The sequence below is a fragment of the Ictalurus furcatus genome, chromosome 13 (genome assembly GCF_023375685.1).
Source record: "Ictalurus furcatus strain D&B chromosome 13, Billie_1.0, whole genome shotgun sequence".
Taxonomy (NCBI): Eukaryota; Metazoa; Chordata; class Actinopteri; order Siluriformes; family Ictaluridae; genus Ictalurus; species Ictalurus furcatus.
In genome coordinates this window covers 7,707,057-7,727,229 of record NC_071267.1, presented here as the reverse complement: position 1 = coordinate 7,727,229, position 20,173 = coordinate 7,707,057, and the positions used below count along the sequence as shown (strand labels likewise).

At 39.6% G+C, this 20,173-nt stretch overlaps 1 protein-coding gene across 2 annotated transcripts in view; it reads right to left on the bottom strand.

Moving 5' to 3' along the window:
- Positions 1-20,173, bottom strand: part of prkg1b (protein kinase cGMP-dependent 1b) — a 256,193-nt gene that overhangs the window by 51,278 nt on the left and 184,742 nt on the right. For both annotated transcript variants that reach the window (XM_053639520.1, XM_053639519.1), the window contains exons 6-7: positions 11,096-11,173; positions 10,921-11,012 (exon numbers count right to left, since the gene is read on the bottom strand). In XM_053639520.1, coding sequence (XP_053495495.1) covers positions 10,921-11,012; positions 11,096-11,173 — 170 coding nt within the window. The remainder of the gene's footprint in view (positions 1-10,920; positions 11,013-11,095; positions 11,174-20,173) is intronic.

The window sequence follows — 20,173 nt, the reverse complement described above, 5'->3', positions numbered from 1 at the left end:
CCTTCGGGCTAGCTTTATCCCCTTGCACCTTCACAAAGTGCATGGATGCCCTCTGGCTCCCTTGTGACTCCAGGGCATCCATGTACTAAACTACCTGATCGACTAGTTAATTCTAGCACGATCCTGGGAACAGGTGATTCAACATCGAGATGTTGTTCTCGCCCACATGAGGAGTTTGGGGCTCAGGTTGCACTTCAAGAAAAGTATGCTTTCTCCAGTGCAGAGGACAACTTTTCTAGGGGTTATAAGGATTCTACTACGATGAGGGCGTTTATATCCCCAACATGCATAGGGTCAATCCTATCAATATTGAGCAAGACAAAACTGGATCTCAGCATCCCCTCCACTCTCTACGAGAGACTGTTGGGCCTTATGACAGCAGCAGCCAACGTCATACCGTTGGGCCTATTGCACATGAGACCGTCGGGGGTTTCATCCAAGGATAAAACCTCTGAGAGTAATCAGTGTCACGCGGCGATGCCTACGTGCTCTGGGTATTTGGAGGTGCCCGCAGTTTCTAGCCTCGGGTCACACTCTAGGGGCGTCTCCTTACCGCAAGACGGTGATAACAGACGCATCCCTCATGGGCTGGGGTGCAGTCTTAAATGGCTGTCCAGCTCACGGTCTTTGGAGCAGCCCTCATCTGGAGTGCCATATAAATCGCTTAGAGATGCGGGCCATATTCCTAGCACTGAAATTCTTTCTTCTTCATTTGAGAGGTCACCATGTGCTAGTTGTGTCAGACAACACAGCGGTGGTCTCATATATCAACCACCAGGGAGGGTTATGTTCACGCCCCCTCTTCAGGCAGGCGCAACTAATCCTTCTCTGGGCAGAGGGAAAGTTCTTGCCAGTGAGTACAATGTCCATTCTGGGCAGCCAGAATGTAGGGGCAGACATCCTGTCGAGGCAGGGGCTGAGGCCCGGGGGTTGGAGGCTCCATCCACAAGTGGTGGAGTCCATATGGCGGAGGTTCGGACAAGCGGAAGTGGATGTGTTCGCCTCTGAGGAGACAACACACTGCCCGCTGTGGTTCGCCCTCTCTCCTCCCGCACCATTGGGACTGGACGCCATAGTGCACACGTGACCGAGGTCACGTCTATATGCTTTTCCCCCAATCGCTCTGCTCCCACAAGTTCTAGCGAGAGTTCGCCAAGACCGTCTACATCTGCTGCTAGTAGCACCTTATTGGCCAGTTCGAATATGGTTCTCTGAGATAATTTCCCTGCTCGACGGTACTCCTTGGGAGATTCCCATCCGCAGGGATCTACTGTCTCAAGCCGGAGGGCTGATTTATCACCCTCGGCAAGAACTATGGAAACTGTGGGTCTGGCCCCTGAGGGGCACCAGCTCATAGATTCTGGTCTCACAACTGAGGTTATAGAGACCATGTTAAACCCTAGAGCACCATCCACAAGGAAATTGTATGCGCTCAAGTGGCGGCTTTTTGTCTTGTGGTGTGAGGAACGTCAGCTAGACCCAGTGAACTGCGCAAGAGCTACAGTCCTGGAGTTCTTACAAGAACATTTCTCAGCAGGGTTGGCTCCTTTTACAATCAGGGTTACGTGGCTGCTGTTTCGGCCAGCCAAACCCGGTTGGTGGAGCCCCTGTGGGGCAACATCCTCTAACTTCGAGGTTCATGCGTGCTGTCAGACGGCTGAGGCCCATATGCAGGCCGCGCATACCTTCCTGGGACCTTTCTTTGGTCTTGGAAGGTCTGTCAGGGGCCCCATTTGAGCCCTTAGAGTCAGCCTTTGAGAAGCTTCTGACACTAAAGGTAGCTCTTCTGCTGGCCCTGACATCTCTCAAGCGAGTGGGAGATCTACAAGCTCTCTCTGTTGCCCCTTCCTGCCTTGACTTTGAACCTGGATTAGCCAAGGCCTTCCTGTATCCTAGGCTGGATTATATTCCTAAAGTGCCTACATCAGCTGCCCACCATGTGGTGTTGCAGGCTTTCTGCCCTCCTCTGTTTCTCACACTGGAATAAGAGCGGATGCACCTGCTGTGTCCAGTAAGGGCTCTCTGTACTTACGTCCACCGCTCCGGCCAGTGGTGTAAGTCGGAGCAGCTGCTGGTCTGCTTTGGCGGTGACAGTACAGGTGATGCTGTGTCAAAGCAATGCATCTCTAATTGGATAGTGGAGCAATCTCTATGGCTTACGAGGTGCACGGTCTCGCCACGAATCTGGGCATAAGAGCTCATTCCACTAGGGCGGTTGCCTCCTCGAAGGCTTTGTCCAAAGGGGTATCCTTGCAGGATGTGTGTGCTGTTGCAGGATGGTCTACGCCACACACATTCGTTATTACAGCCTGGATATTCATTCCACCCCGGGCTCGAGTGTCTTGCAGTGACCCTTGGGCTTGGGTCTTTTTGAACAGGCCGTACCCTCGGTATGACGGAGTGTGTATACCCATTCCCATTATGCTAAATGCAACGTCGAAGTTCCCTTTGAAAGGGAACGTCGGAGTTACGCATGTAACCCTGTTCCCTGAGAAGGGAACGAGACGTTGCATAGCTCTATCATACCAGGGCAGGCCTGTGAATTGCGTCTTCGCTTCAGATAATAGAGGCTGGCGGCGTGGTTCACAGGTGCCATATATATATATATATCATGTGACATGCTTAATTGCCACGTCACCTGATCATGGCAGGCCTATAAGTAGAGGCATGATTTTACACAAGCTTCAGATACCGGTCACGCACGCAAGGCACTTCCCATACTGTTATGCTAAATGCAACGTCTCGTTCCCTTCTCAGGGAACAGGGTTACATGTGTAACCCCGATGTTTTCTCATGATCTTGACTTGATTTTTCTAGTGTACTTCTCATAACAACATGTTGTTTTGATTTGTTTTGGAGGTAGCAAAAGCATAGCTCAATCCGGAACCATCATGGATGAAGAAATTCTTTTTACTTTGATCAGTGGGCTTACTCAAGCTGAAACAGCTCTATGTCAATGTCAGTGATTGACAACTTCCACATTAGTGTCCGACACTTGAGACACCCCTCTCTCTTAATGGGGAGATAAAGTCCATCTCTAGAGCGAGCGATTATTACATTTATGATGGCAATGTTGAAGACGCCAACATGAATGCAAAATCAGTCCCATTGACAAGGCATGAGATTTTCTCGTGCTAAAATCATAGCATTAGAAAACAGCTTTTTGTTATGTCAAGATCACAAAAAAATTAAGTCAAGATCACAAGAAAATTAAGTCAAGATCACAAGAAAATAAATTTTTTATGTGGAGAGCAAGAAAATTAAGCTGTGATCACAAGACAACAACTTTTGTTATGTCGCTTTCACAAAAAAACAACAATTTTGTTATGTTGAGATCACAAGAAAATAAAGTTGAGATTATAATTGAGAAGCTTTCCATAATCAACTTCTAAACACCCCTTTAATAGTTGACAGGACATATGACAAATGTCATATCACCCACATGCTCGTTCACCCACATGTGCCCTGTCACTTCACTGCTCACTTTTTGATCTTAACAGTTTAAACACAAGACTGAGAGAATATCGTCATCACACAAACCCACATGCACACAGAGGAATAAACAGGTGTGCATACGTGTAAACAGTGTATACTAACACTCAATATTTGTCTCTTGTCTGTTCTGCCAGGTTGAAACTGAGGAGAACATTACATACATTACAGGGCTCTACACTGTGACCATTTTACTCGCATTTGCAACTGAAAAGTTCTTTGTGCGATTGTGAAAAAATATTTAGGAGCACCGGTGCGAGTGACCTGTTCGTAGTTGTATAACACAATCGCAATGAAAACTAAAATTCCAAAATGCATCTACTCTGCGCAACAGCTACTTTTACACTGCTTTTCATCTTCTCAGTCACCTGAACAAGTGTGTAAATACTGCAAAAAAAAGCCATTATGATGACGAGAGTAACACTGTACATCATCTGCTTCAACTTCCCGATCTCACAAACCACCATCTTTTATTGATCCCGCAAAATGACCTGCACCTGCGACCTGCTCGTGTAGAGACAGCGGTAAATTAATAATAATGCTAACGCTACAAGGTAGGTTTTAATTCAAACTTTTTTATTAAATAATTCCTCACCAATCATAATCAAGAGTAGCAACTGTTCAGGAAACTGATCTAAAAGGAACAACTGACAAACAAACAAACAAACAAAAAACTAATATGGATCATGCTTTTGTTAGACTACTTTTAATTAGGACTCTTTATTGTTTAAAATAATTAAAAATACATATTTTATGCTTGTTTATTTATCAATTAACCAACAGTATTTCTCATTGCTATTCAATTAATAATTCAATTAACAGTGACCATGAGCAGAGAGCTTACATTTTACTGTTTATGATGGACCTCCTGATTAAAGCTTAAACAAACAAAAAAAAAGATTGGTATCTGGATCGGTTTCGGTCGTAAAAATCCTGATCGGCGAATCCCTAATGAACACCATTAAACTAAAGAGCTTTGCATCTGGCAGATAAATGAACTCACCCAATCACATCCTATATGAGATTATTCAGATGTATACACAATATACGCAGAGCAGTTCGAGAATTGGCTCCAGCCCAGAACCATGACAGCGGAAAATGTCTAATAGTGTGGCTTTAAATATATTTAAGAGGAGCAGACTTCAAAGACTGAACAGTGAGGTTTATTGTATTTGTTTACAAGGTGGAACAGGTTAACGGTTGTTGTTGTTTTTTTTTGCATACAGCCTGTAAAATTAACAGAAAATATTAAAATTTAGTTTATCAGAAGGTACATTAATTTGTCATAGCTCACACTATGTTCATAAATTCTGTCATAATTGACAAGCTGAAGTTTTCTCATGCCTACTTGTGTGTTATATTGTGGCACATTAATGTTACCATCTCTAAAAAAAACAAAAAAACAAAAAAAAACTAAACTTCAACCGTGCTCCTAAATTTTTGTCATTAGAAGCACAAGTACTCCTAAAAGAAATTGTTACTGAAGAGCCCTGCATTACATACATGTCATCACTATTAGTCAGGTTTATTCATTAAAAGCCAACTAATGTTTTAATTTTTTGAAGCATAGTTTAAAAATGCCTCAAGTGACCCTACATGACAAATTAAACAGAAATGTATTAAACATTTGGATAAAAATGTCTTTGAAATGCCACTGTCACTCTTTAAAGCTAAGCTGTTTGATAGAAGGTCTTCTAATTTCTGATTAAAATTCACCTACTCATTCCATTCCATCTGAAAATCAATATGGCTCCTACAGTAACCAGTTCCCCCAGTGTCCCTTTCACTCATGGAAGATTGCTCTAGCCAAGGACTCACTTCAATATGGATTGTCCTCGCATAGTTATTGTGAATGTGTGTGTGTGTGTGTGTGTGTGTGTGTGTGCGTGTGTGTGTGTGTGTTAGTGTGAGGAGGCGTATTTACTCATCTATGATGGTCCACTGTGATATTATGTTAGCAGACTTGTCCATACTCAGTCATCAGATGCATCATGACTGAGTTGTGAACCATCATACAACTACCAATGGGCAGATTAAAAGAATGTTAAAAGCGTTCATTATCCTTGTTTACCAAAACACATCCCCAAATCCATTACTGCAATGGCAACACTCAAGCATCATTAAACTGATTATCCTTGTTGTTAGGAGCACATGCACACACCACCGTCCTTTTTCACTAGGTGTCTCTGCTACGTTTTTATCTCATACCTCACCACTTTAGCGTACATTCAAGAGGAAATACCTGACAGAGACAGATTAGTCTTCGGCGTAATGAGAATCACGTTCTCTGAAGGAACAAACACCGCCATAATGACAGCACTTCAGCTGAGCAGCAATGTGGTGCTTCATCTAAACATGGAGTAGTAGATGTGTTTTATAATGGATCCCCCACGAATGTTGTTACATTTGTGACCCAGTGATATTACATTTACAAATATTTATGTAAGTAAAGGTAAAAGGCTATTTAAACACAGATAGATTGAATTTGATTAAAGCATCCTTCACAACCACCTATAGGCAGGTTTCACATAATTAAATTAAAACATTAATAAAATCTATAGCACTAGGAAAACAGCTTTCCTCTATGACTACACTTTACCTTAAAATATGATGATTAAAATACTTCAAAATCTGAATATTTTTGCATTAATGTGAGAATGCATTTTGCATCTCATGCTTTAAACAGCCTTTGCCATGAGTCATCCAGTAAAAGTCGTGAAAAAATTAACATTTACTTCTGTGAAATATTTGGAATAGTCAATTATCAAGTCATATATTCAACAAGAAGTTACATCATCCAAATTTGCATTTAATATTTCATGCTTAAAACATCCTTTTCCATAAGTCATCCATAATAAGTTATGAAAAATGTACATTTAAGTCCCATGACATTTACCTCTATGAAATGTTTGGAAAATTCAAAAATCAAGTCATATTTTCAAAAGGAAGTTACATCATCCAAATTTCCTGAAGATCATAGGAAGAAGAAAAACAAGTTCTCTATTTTTTACTGCATTTCCAGTGATATTGAATGAAAACATGTTCCCTTTCAAAGGGAAGTCAACATTACTTGAGCTTCACACTGTGGGAAGCACCCTCGTGCACAACTGGTAACTGAATCTGTGTGAAATCATGCCTATTTTTAGGCCTGCCATGGTCAGATGATGGGGCATTTCGCATGTCTATAAAACATCACCTGTAAACCACGTCATGAGCCATATTATCTTCAGTGAAGACCACATGTTGGTTGTTTGTGTAAACATTCCTAAAAAAATATATCTTAAGAAAGCTCAATTTTGAGTGTCATGGCAAAGGCTGTGAATACTTATGTAATGTGCTTTTTTTGTTTTTTTTATTTTTAATAAATTTGCAAAGATTTCAAACAAACTTCTTTCATACTGTCATTATGGGGTATTGTTTTAGAATTTTGAGGAAAATAATGAATTTAATCCATTTTGGAATAAGGCTGTAACATAACAAAATGTGGGAAAAGTGAAGCGCTGTGAATACTTTCCGGATGCACTGTATAGGCAGGCCTATAAATAGGCATGATTTCACACAGACTTCAGATACCGGTTTCATGTGAGGGCGCTTCCCACAGCGTGAAGCTCATGCAATGTCTCGTTCCCTTCTCAGGAAACAGGGTAGACGTTTTACAAACACAAAGTCTAAAACCTGGCTAGCTAAGTGTGCTTTTCTCACAAAATAACACAATGTTTGTATAGTAAGGTGCCACAACTCAATTCAGAGACTGTCATTTGAATTGTCAAAACAGAGAATAATAATAATAATAATAAGGGGAAGAAGAAGAAGAAGAAGAAGAAGAAGAAGAAGAAGAAGAAGGAGCTCTTACACAGTAAGGCAACAGACATTTTCAATAATATTATGATTGACTGGTGAGGTACAATCATTACCCAAATTTTAGTTTGAATGTACATTATGATTTGCAACAAAAAAGTAACTAAAGCATAATAATATCCTTAATGTCCTTAATGCATGGACAGCAGCAATGGCAGTTATCCACATTTCAGAATTCTATGATAAAACTTAATCATGTTATTCATGTTACAAAATGAAGCCACAATCAGCAAAAAAATCTTTTTATAAATCGGATTGCATCCTGAGACGGGTTAACATATTTTTTAATGGTTATATGCATGTTGAAACATTATAAGCAAAGCTTAATTTTTCAGCATTACAAGGGGAAAATGGCACCTATTCATGAATTCACCTAGAAAGACAAGAGTTTGACTGATCTGACCCTACTTGTCTCTTTGGATCTTTTAATAAGCAGTTCCTGTTTTAGTTCTGTACCCCAAGATTACATATATTTGCTCTCAAGCACACTTTTCTGAGAACACCTAAAAGTGCCTGTCCTTGGTTAGATAATTATTTCACTAGTTAAGCAATTCAGTAGGCTTGAACTTTGAAGAAACAGTCCTATTGAACACATAATAATTGCTGTTAAATGTGAAAGGCTGACATACTTATTGGAAGGAAGCTACAGCCAATCCATCTATTGCAAATCCACAATTAAGGCTTTTTATTGTTGATTGTTCAAATAAGCTTGCTGATGACCTGTATAAGTCGTCATGAGGTGTTGTGGGAGCACCAGAAAATCTCAGATAGTTCTACATTAATGGTCTGAAAAGGTTTATCAGGTGTTGAGTACGTGTTGATGTACAGTAATTATTCTTCCTATTCACAATGAACAATTGTTAACTTCCTCATAATGATAAATGCACATTTGTGTGGCAGTCTGAGAAAACCTGTCAATGTCATATCATAGCAAACCAGTGACTACATTTCCCATCCTGCACGGCGGCCTACAAACATGGCCACCATGGACTGCAATTCCCAGAACACTCACATTCACTCTAATCATGCACACCTGCATCCTATTCACAGCACTCACAACCACGCTATATAAGAGACCTTTTGAACACTATGACTTTGTGAAGTATTATGCTCAGTTGACTAGTCTCTGTCATATTTCAAGCCTTATCTCGTGTTTGCTTTTCTGGTTATCGACTTTGTTTACCCTGTTGACCTTGATTCTCTGCTCTGCCTTGTTTAGATTGTCTGCCTGATCGTTTGACCCTAGCCTGCCTTGGACATTGTTTTCTGTCTGATCCTTTCTACTTCTTATTGTTTGATTAAACTTCCATACCTGCACTTGCTTCTGTCCTGTGCCTACATTACGTGACAGTCAAAGTTTGCTGTAGCTCAATTCTGGCCAAAAAAACCCCAAAACAAAAAAATAAATTAAAAAATGACCAAATATCGGGTTTTGGCGAAAATTCTTCTTAATGAGATTTTAACTCTGATTTTGACAATCCCTACTTTACAAAATTATTTTAAAACCATATTTTAGAAGAAAAAAAAAAAACCATCATGAAATGTTTTTATTTAGGGGTCATCCCATCTCAAGTGGTCTAGTACAGGTTGCTTGAACATTTATAATTTTCCTAATGTTTATTTATTTATTTATTTATTTTTGTTATTACCTATGTATTGGCATCGCAAAACCACCAGTTTTTATTTTTTATTTTAATTTTATTTTCATTTTACTATGACAGCCATTGTTCCTTAGACTTAGAAGTCCAATCGTAATGCTCAAGACTGCACAGTTCCACATTTAGGGTCAATTTATAATGGGAAGGGTTCGAGTCGCAGTCTTAATTTTTTAGAGGGTAACTAGGTAAGTATAGTGTGCATGCAGAACATTACAGGTTTAAGACTTCTCTTATATTTTGTTTTTAGGTGGAAAGAATGTGTAATTTTTTAAAAAATTCCCCTCAATTTTGGGTTGAATATCTCTAGTGGGGGACCAGATACGAATTTGAATTTTTCAAAGAATACTATAGAAGTCCTCTATAGAAGCATTCTGCTGTAAGAATTGTGAGTTAGGGCTAGTAGAAATCTGGAGAAAAGCCTACTTTATTCATGGATGTTGAAAAATGAGCAGATGTAATATATGCATAACAAATAATAAAAATAAACAGGATTTTACAGTAATTATTGATTATGGTTGGAGGTACACGCTGTACAACAGTGGGACTTGAGGGACAGATTTGAAGAACCAGCTGGATCTATCATGGTATAGGTGTAAAGCGTGGTATGCATGAATAGATTTGATCCAAATGTGGAATGACAGTGTTCGGTTGGGTGAAATGAACAGTGTTATAAACACAGATGTGGTGGTGTTTCTCCTGTGATAAAAGCAGTGTGTCTTCTGAGCTATAGTCACATACTGACTTTATCACAGGAGAAACAACACAGCTCTCAGCACCACCGCACCAAGTGAGGAATGTTGGACATTTAATGCACTCAATGGTCACAACTTTGCTTACGTAGCAGAAGAGGGGAGGGGACACCAGGCACTGACCATTGGTGAGAAAAATTTTTCAAGATGGCCAACGACACATGGTGTGATTTATTTTTCAACATTTTAAAAATACACTGTATCAAAGTACGGTTGCATAGGTTGCCTACCAGGCTTTGTTATTTACCAGCGCTCATCTCACATTATGTGTTTGAAGTCTTTTACCATCGACTGGGAAACGGCTTATACTTCTGGATAGTAAAAAATATTAGCGTTCCATTTGAGATTATACTACCCTTCTAAAATTCATAAACTAGATGGTAGAGTACGTTGTGTATAGTGTAATTGCAAAGTGTATTGTATGTCATTTGGGACACAACTGACATTTCAAAATGTCTGCTATGCTCCTGCACTCTCTCATCGTCATCAAAACAGAGAAAAGTGCTTAGACACTCTGTACGGACAACAGCTGACAAGTTGTCCACTAATCATAGGGTTGGTGGTTTAATTCCCAGCCCAAATGACTCCACATGCCGAAGTGTCCTTGGGCAAGACACTGAACCCCAAGTTGCTCTCGATGGCAAGCTAGCGCCTTGCATGGCAGTTCTGCTACCACTGGTGTGTGAGTGTGTATGAATGGGTGAATGAAAACCAGTGTAAAGTGCTTTGGAACAACTAAGTTTAAAAAAGTGCTATATAAGTCCAGACCATTTACCATTACTGTTGTTTAACCTCTGTGAGTGAATTTTACCTCAGGTGATGAGACAGAGACTGATGTGGATGAAGCTGATAATCAAATTGATAACTCATTTCTCATTGTAAGCTTATCATTTTTTAACATGAGATCCAAACTCATTAGATTAGATTATAAATGTATAGGTAGGTAGGGCTGGAATTAAATCTTTAAATCCAATTTTCTCCTTTTTTACTTTATGGGAGTAAACAGATTTAAAAAGGCTATGGTTGTGATACAAAAAAAAAAATTAAAAATCCAAAACCTGTCCAAATTTCCCCACATGAAGGGCTTTCCCAGGCTGCCACTCATATTGTTTTTCTTTTTGACGCCACTTTCTGCAGGGGCTATGACATGCGCATTTACTTACCCTTGAAGAGCTTTCTCTCCAAACCAGTCCCCTTTCCCCATGCCACGCAGATGAACAATGTCATTGGGCGAATCCTCCCGGGTAACGTTCACCTGTTATCACAAAAGCACATTTTTTCTCAAAAACAGCGTTTGAAAATATGCATTAGTGCCTGTGTGTCTGAGATAAATCTTACCTTTCCTTTACTGATAATGAAGAAGGTGTCTCCTCTAGCACCCTGTCTGATTATGTATTCACCGTCACTATAGTGAGTCTAAGGAAAGTGAAAGAGAGAGAGAGAGATCACATTAGACAATGGCATGCTCAACCCACCACATCACGTCTCTTCACACAGATTCATGCTCATGTGAGAGCACAAGAACATCCCTCTCCACAGCACAAACAACAACTTCTTCAACCCTGTAAACTTCTTAACAGCTTAACTGCAAATATTATCCTGAGGTGAGCGTAAAGTAGTCCATTAATACAGAATAATAAGCAGCCTCAAGCTGAGACACAAAATAAAGGGCTTGAACATAAGCAAAATTCAATTAACACATCCATCCATCTTCTATACCGCTTATCCTTCCTACAGGGTCATGGGGAAACCTGGAGCCTATCCCAGGGAGCATGGGGCACAAGGTGGGGTACACCCTGGACAGAGTGCCAATCCATCGCAGGGCACAATCACATACACATTCACACACCCATTCATACACTACGGACACTCTGGACATGCCAATCAGCCTACCACGCATGTCTTTGGACTGGGGGAGGAAACCGGAGTACCCGGAGGAAACCCCTGCAGCACGGGAAGAACATGCAAACTCTGCACACACAGGGCTACGGCAGGAATCGAACCCCCGACCCTAGAGGCGAATGTGCTAACCACTAAGCCACCGTGCGCCCCAATTAACACATTTTTCCCTTTATTTAATCATAGTCCTGACACTTTTCTAAAACAGTGATGAAGTAAAGACAAGTTTGCTCAGTTTGTCCATTAGGCTGGCACAATACACAAAACAATTATTACACATCTTTCAGATGTTTCAATACTAGAACAAGGCTGCACAAGTTATTGTATTTTAATTGTGATCATGAGTTTTAGCTTCTGCAATCAATTAAACACAAGGGATTGCAGTGTGGATGAATGTAGGCCAATTTAGCTAATCGGCTCATTCATTCATCATCACTAAGCACTTTATCCTCGTCAGGGTCCTGGTGGATTCAGAAGCTGTCCTGAGAATACTGTAGGAATAGATGCCAGGATAAGATGCCAATGTATTGCAGGGAAACACACACACACACACACACACACACAGAACTTACTTTCCTTGTAACAAACTTCCTTTGACATACCTATTAATGCAGCTCTTTAGCTATGTTACAATTAAATCTAACCCTAACCTTAAACCTAAACCTTTTTTCTTTCTTTTAAAACAATGTCTAGTGCATATATTTTAATTATATACTCATCATCCACTTTAAAAGGAACACCTGTACCCCATCCCATTCATACAATTAATTATTCAATCTGCTAATGCATAAAATCATGTAGATACAGGTCAAGAGCTTCAGTTAATGCACACATCTAACCTCAGAATGAGAAAAAAATGTGATCTCAGTGACTGTGGCGTGGTTATTGGACTGGTTTGAATATTTCAGAAACTGCTGATTTTCACACACACAAGTCTCTATAATAACATCAGTGAGCAGCAGTTCTGTGGTTGAAAACACCGTGTTGATAAAAGTGGGCAGAAAGAAGAATGGCCAGACTGGCTTGAGCTGAAATGAAAGCCATAGTAACCACTCTTTACAACCATGCTGAGCAGAAAAGCATCTCCAAACGTACAACATGTCAAACCTTGAGGCAGATGAGCTACAACAGCAGAAGAACACATGGGGTTTCACTCCTGCCAGCCAAGAACAGAAATCTGAAGCTATCATGGCTCACAAAACTTAAAGAGAAGACAGGAAAAACCTCATCTGGTCTTGGGATAATTGTATGAACATGTACGAATAAAGTAGACAATGGGTTTAGTGATGGACAATTCTAATGAAAGTACTTAAAACTGATAATGAATGATTTGTGCAAAAAAGAAAAAAAGTGTCAACTGAATTGTTCTTGCATTTTTCTGTGGGTTGTCTGTAAACAGAGCCTGGTCTCTTTGTTAACAATGTCAGTCGATGTGCACCAACACCAACATACTTCTTATAATAACACAGAGCCTCAAAATGTCCAAAAAAAAAAAAAATTACAACAGTGCTTAAGAAAAATCCAATACATCAAGTTAATTTCAGGAATTACTTAAGTTACACTATATCATCATCTACTGTAAGTTTTATCCACAACCCAATAACCCCCCCCCCCTTGTGTAAGGTATCACAATCCACCGTTCAAAGAAGTAAGAATCGGAAGGCCAGACTGAAATTTGTAAAGAAATACAGAGATGAGCTACAAAAGTTCTAAAACCAAGGTAAACCTCCACCAAAGTAATGAAAAGGCCAAAGTATGCAAAAAGAAAGGATCTGCTCATGATCCAAAATATTCTGGAACAGGCCCACTAATCTTTAATGATGATGTAACTCATGATGGTAGCAGCAGAATGAATTCAGAAGTCTGCAGAAACATTCTAGAAGTCTGCTACTTTACAGAAAAATGCATCCAATCTAATTGGGAGGAACTTCATCATGTGGCAAGACAATGACCCAAAACACACTGCCAAGACAACAATGGACTTCATCGGGGGGGAGTGAAGTCAGTCACCAGACCTTAACCCAATTAAGCATGTATTTCACATACATGAAGAGACAAAACCCCCAAAACAAACAACAACTGAAAAAAGCTGAAATACAAACCTGGAAAAGTGTCACAAAAGAAGAATGCAACAGGTTGGTGATGTCAATGGGTCACTGACTCCAACATTTTAAATAAAGCATTGTCATAAAATATATGGATATAAGATTAAAAAAAAAAAATTTTAAAACCTTTATCGACACTAACTAGAAAGACAACCGCCTAACAACCAAAAGAACGTGAAATGCTTGGTTGACAATACAGCATACACAAAATCTGGTTGAACAACTTTCCTTAGTACAGGAATAAACAGGGCCACCATAACTGCATTCATTTAATTTATTCATAAAATAACAATAATAATAATATCCTGTTCTAAATAAAATATAAAATGTATTTTTTATGTATAATCAGCTACGGAGGAAGCTGTCTATATAGCTCCGACTGGGTTCAGCAGCTTACTCCATCTTCAATCTGCGTGATTACTCAGTAGCTGCGTTTACATGGACAACAATAATCCACTCTTAATCTGATTAAGACCATACTCTAATTAAGAAACTACCATGTAAACAGCCATTTTTACTTACCTTAATCTAATTAAGGTCATAATCGAAGTAAGCAATAATCTAATTAAGACAGGTGGAGTACTCCTGTTTTAGTGGCATTATGGACATGTAGTAGTGACATGTAAACACCTTAATCACATTATGAACGTCGTGTGGGAGTTTTCACCGCATTTTGCGACAGGACACGATCACACACGGCAGTTTTACGTTTTATGGCGAACAAGAGAGTTCGGCTGTGTCCCAAATCGCATACTTTCCTACTATAGGCCTGTAGTAGGGAAAAATACATGTATCTCAGCTACTATACAGACGGTAACTACACGATTTGGGACACATCCACCACTTCAAGCAGTTGTCTATTAGCACGTACAGCATGACAAATAATTAACCGCACTTAAAGCGTTCGTAAAAAAAAAAATAAAAACACCCAAAACTGTATACAGTACCATAACGAAGACGAACTGTATGTTGATACGTGAAATTCTGGAAGGACATCGGACGGCGTGGCACGGTGACGTAATGACGCGGGCTGTTAATCTAATTATGTTCTAAAACATGTAAAACGGGAACATGACAGGAGTATTCTAAAAGCGACTGTAGCCAGTCCCCACCTTAGCTGTAAAACTAAATCCACAAACCGCCTCCAGTAAAGATTTATCTCATTAACAATATTTAAATGTATGTATATTGTGTATTGGATCATAAAACTTTCTCTTGCGAAACTTTCCAGCAACAAAACACATTAGGTCTATGCAGATGTTATGTTTCAGTTATTGAGATTTGTATTAAACCTCATTCAATTCAAGTGACCAATTCAACAGGCGAAAAAGCAGCAACAGCTCATGACCATAGACTTTGGTGGGGCAGGGTGACATTAATAATAACAAAGCCTCAAACAAAATCAAGTGGAGAGGCCATCACAACGTTCATTATTGCATCCCTGTATAGGATAAGCGGTACAGAAAATGGATGGATATTTAGTAATAATAATAATAATAATAATAATAATTGGCACCCTGTCCAGGGTGTACACCGCCTTGTGCCCGATGCTCCCTGGGATAGGCTCCAGGTTCCCCGTGACCCTGAAAAGGACAAGCGGTATAGAAGATGGATGGATGGATGGATGGATGGAATAATAATAATAATAATAATAATAATAATAATAATAATAATAATAACAAATTTGATTTATAAAGTGCCTTTCCCAAGCTCAAGGTCACTGTACAAGGAGATAATACATAAACACAGCATCAAACATAAATACATGCATCATACAGTACATATATACATATACACATACATACATATATATGGTAACTAAACAGCAAAACGCTATACAGAGGAGGGCTGGAAATACTGTAAGAAAAGGTTTTTAGTTGTGATTTGAATGAGGATATGGTACAGGTGTCACAAAGAGTTAGTAGAAGAGAATTCCAGAGTTTTGGAGCCACAGCACTGAATGATCTACCACCCATTGATGAAAGACGAAAAATGAGGTACAAAAAGCAGTTTTACATCAGATGACCGAAGAGAGAAAGGAGGTGAATAACAATGCAGCAGTTTAGATAAATAATGGGGAGCAAGTGCATGAAGACATTTAAAAGTTACCAAGAGAATATTATATTGAGTGGGGACAGAAACATGTCTGTCAATGTAGATTCATTCAATCAATGTAGATTATAGCGCAAAGGGGTAATGTGACTTCTTGACTTGATTGATGACTCTGGCAGCAGAATTTTGAACATATTCCAATATAGTGATTGTTTTAGCGGGCAGCCCAATAAGAGCGAGTTACAGTAGCCGAGACTAGAGCTTATCAAAGCATGAATTACAGTTTCAGTGTCTTCAGGGCTGAGAGCAGGTCGCAGTCAGGCAATATTCCAAAGGTAGTAAAATGCAGTCTTGGTAATAGAACTTATTTGAGATTCAAATGTAAGTGACGAATCAAATGTTACACCTAGATTTTTAATTGTATGAGATGGAATTAATGTAGCCCCATCAATAGATAAACTCAGATTTTTTAAAAAGGGATAGTGGACCAAAAACAATAACCTCAGTTTTAACATTATTAAATTTTAGGAAGTTGCTATGTAGCCAGATTTTGGTGTCAGCAATACAGGCATTCAGAGGAAGAGGAGAGACAGAGTAAGCTGATATTTAAATTTGCAAGTCATCGGCATAACAGTGATAGCTGAGACCATGACTACGGATAATGTGACCAAGAGGTAACAAATAAATATTGAACAGAAGTGGTCCAAGAACAGAACCTTGAGGGACACCTTGAGAGAGAGAACACAAAGAACATTTGAAGTTATGTATAGTAATGAAAAATTGCCTATCAGTGAGATATGATATAAAGCAAGACATCACACTACCCGTGATGCTGATAGTCAAGAGGTAAGTATGTGATGAGATAGTGTCAAAGGCTGCTGTTAAGTCAAGCATGATGAGAACAGTAAGACACCCAGAACAGCAGATAGGTCATTAGTAATTTTTAACAGTGCTGTTTCAGTGCTGTGGCCTGATTGAAAACTGGATTGATAGGGATCAAGAAGATTGTTAGCAGAAAGATGAGCTTGTAGCTGCAAGGCAACTACTTTTTCAAGCAGCTTAGAAATGAAAGGAAGATTAGATATAGGTCTGAAATTATTCATAACAGAAGAATATAACCCTGGTTTCTTTATAACAGGAGTAACCACATACATTTTAATGATAGCAGGACAGAGCCAGAAGAAATAGAACAGTTGATCAAGTGAGCAATAGGAGATAGGATTACAGATAGGCAGATTTTAAGAAGTGATGTAGGTGCTGGATCTAACTGGCAAGTAGATTAGCTAGTTTGAGCAATTAGGTCACTAACAGAGGATGGACTGGTGACGGTAAAGTAAGGGAGGATGTGTTTTATAGGCTGAGGTGAAGACCAGTTAGAGGAAACATCTGTTGAGTTTAATGAAAATGTTTCATGAATACATTTTATTTTATTTTCAAAAAAGTGAAGGAAGGAGTTGCAGAGGTCAATTGAGCCAGTAATATGATGTGTTGAAGATTTAATAAGTTTGTTGTACAATAGAAAAAATGTCTTAGGTCTACTTGTAGCAGTGCTAACTATGGAGGAGTAGCATTTCAGCTGGTCAACACACAAATCTTGGTAATGCACCTCCAGGCCACTTTTCCTATGCCAGCACTCAAGACTGTTTAAGCAGACGGAGCATAGGTGTATATCAACAAGGTGCATGAGATGAAGATACCAGTTTAGTTATCATCCGGGCGTGTTTGTCCAACTCTTCAGAGATAGCAAAGTTGTAAATAGAGAGAACAGCATAAACACAAGAGAAACCATAGTAAGAAGACCGAGAAGATGAATTAATGGAGACTGAGAAAGGCAGAGGATTAACAGATTTAACACTGGGATAATTAATAGTAGTTTTGTGAGGAGATTCAGGAAGAGGGCAATCAAATCTAACTGTTATCAGTTTATGATCAGATGTACCAATTTGTGAGCCAGAGAAAGAGACATTATTAATTCCTGAAGTGCAAACAAGATCAAGTGTGTGACCACGGCAGTGAGTAGGAAAGTTGACGTTGAACAAGACTAAAATTATCCAAAATTAATGTAAGGTCACTGGCATTAGAACAGGCAGAGTCGAAATATCATTTGAAATCACCAAGCACGATAACATAAATGGATACAGCATAGGCCAGAGTGAGTAGTTCATTGAGTTTAAAGAAAAAAAATCTAACAGAGGCTTAGGAGGACAATATATTAATATGATCAGAAGAGTCGTATGAGCAAGCACATTAAAAGCCATGTATTGAAAAGATTTCGCATTATGAAATTCAGTCATGAAAATTTTCACAACCTCACGATAGACTACTGCACACTCCACAAAGATGTGGCTTAGACAAATATTTATATAAACAGTGAGTAAGAAGGTTTAAATAAAAGTAGTCATTTGGTAACTGCCAGGTTTCCGTGAGGAGCAACATATCCAATTGTAAATCAGCAATTAAATCAGGGAGGAAGTATGCTTTTTCTGTCAATGAATGGCAGTTTAGAAGCACAAAGTTTTGGGACAGAGCAAATGCTACTTTAATATCATAGCGGTGACAAGCCTCCCTGGGCAGGGACCTTAATGAAGCAGGGTTTCTCAAATGACCCGAAGACAAAGTCCTGTGAACGACGAATCTACTGGTCTAGATAGATGGAATACACTGCAGAGATGTGCGATGCTCATCACGCAGAAGCCTGGTAGAGCAATGGATGTAGTGTGATCGGCAAAGAATCCCAAGCGACCGACAATACTCATAAATCAAGGTGCTGGTGACAGTTTAGGGTCTTTAAACCAGATGACAAGTATGTTAATGACATGCTGTAAATGTCATTAACGATAAGGAAAAGAAAAGCAAACATCTTGGCCAGCATTATTTGATGCATTGTCACTTATAAAACAGCTGAGCCGGCAGCAAACATACCCACAAATTCAGCTAACCCCACCACAGAAGCAATGATGCCGTCTGTAAACAATGACATAGCCAGCAGAGAAAGTGGAGACTGATTCAACCAGAGGTGTCGGTAGGGTCAGCAGGAAAGGCCGCGAACTAATGAAACAGTCAGAAGAGACTCACTAACAGTGACGAGGCGGCCAACGGGCAGACCATAATCCAGCAGACACAGCAAAGGCTCGCAGCAGGTGAGATAGAGAGTGACAAAGTTAACGCAGAATCCCAATGGTTGGAAAATGGGATAAAATCTCCGCAGACCAAATAGCATTCCAAAAACAAAACAAAAGAAACTCAAACAAAAGAAGAAAAACAAAATGACGATTAGTGTTCACAGCATGAAACGGCAGCCAGACGCGCTCAGCATTCTCACACCATTATTTCAAGTATTCTGCAGGGACTTCAAATCATCTCAACCAATCAGACTTTAAAACTGAAACTATCCCTGAATTGTTCTTGCTCTTATCTCAGTACATAGTAGTGCTTCCATCGCTACATTTTTTGGACAGCGGTGGCTAATACAGATGTGTAGTGTGAAAAATACCTCCTGAGATGTCAACAATCACTGGCTGGGTAGATGAAGCAAAGCTTCTATTATTTCCCTCTCCTTAATTCCCTCATTACTGCACTGCACTATTGTGCCTTACAGATCTGATTGAAAATGCTGACCTTCTAACTTGCTCTGCTCAAAGCTCAGCGCAGAGCAGTATGGGAATAGCATACACTCCCACTCCTGCACTCCAGCCCATGTGTTTGAGATAGAAGCCAAACATCTTGTCATTGTACAGTGTCAGGAAAAGCCAAAATCCTCTTTGCCTTTCTTTCAGAGGCTGATTTATTAAACTTGGCTTGGGTGGCACATGCTGGATGTGATCGTGTATGTTTATATTAGACGAGCCAAAGCTGCATGGAAGAAGAGTTAACTCCAGCTCGCACCTTTATTTTTAGAAGGAGTGAGTTTATGTGAAGCTGTATTTACCAAAGAATCCGGAATCGGGTTCTAGCAACAAAGGGTGAACAGCTTTCTCCTGTTTTACTGTGCTCTAGCAGACTGAAGACATCACAGTCTGGGCAAAACCTATTAAGAGGCCAGGAGGAAAAAATCAATACCTATGCAAAGGTCACAGAAAATTCTGTCAAACTTTTCTAGATTAAAACAAACTATGCTTGAAATATGTCTAACAGACCGACACAATTCCATGTGATATTGAAATTTGACATTTAATCAGGTGAACAATTTTCTAATAGCACCACTGAAAACGTTTTGATTTTATGTTGCAAATTCAGACTTTCACAAAAGTTTTTTTTAGCTGTTCTTTTCTGTGTGATTTGGCAAAGCTTCATTATTTGGCTTCTGTCACGAATCGTGACGGTGCAGAGATAGGACGGATGCAAGTGCAGGATGAACAGT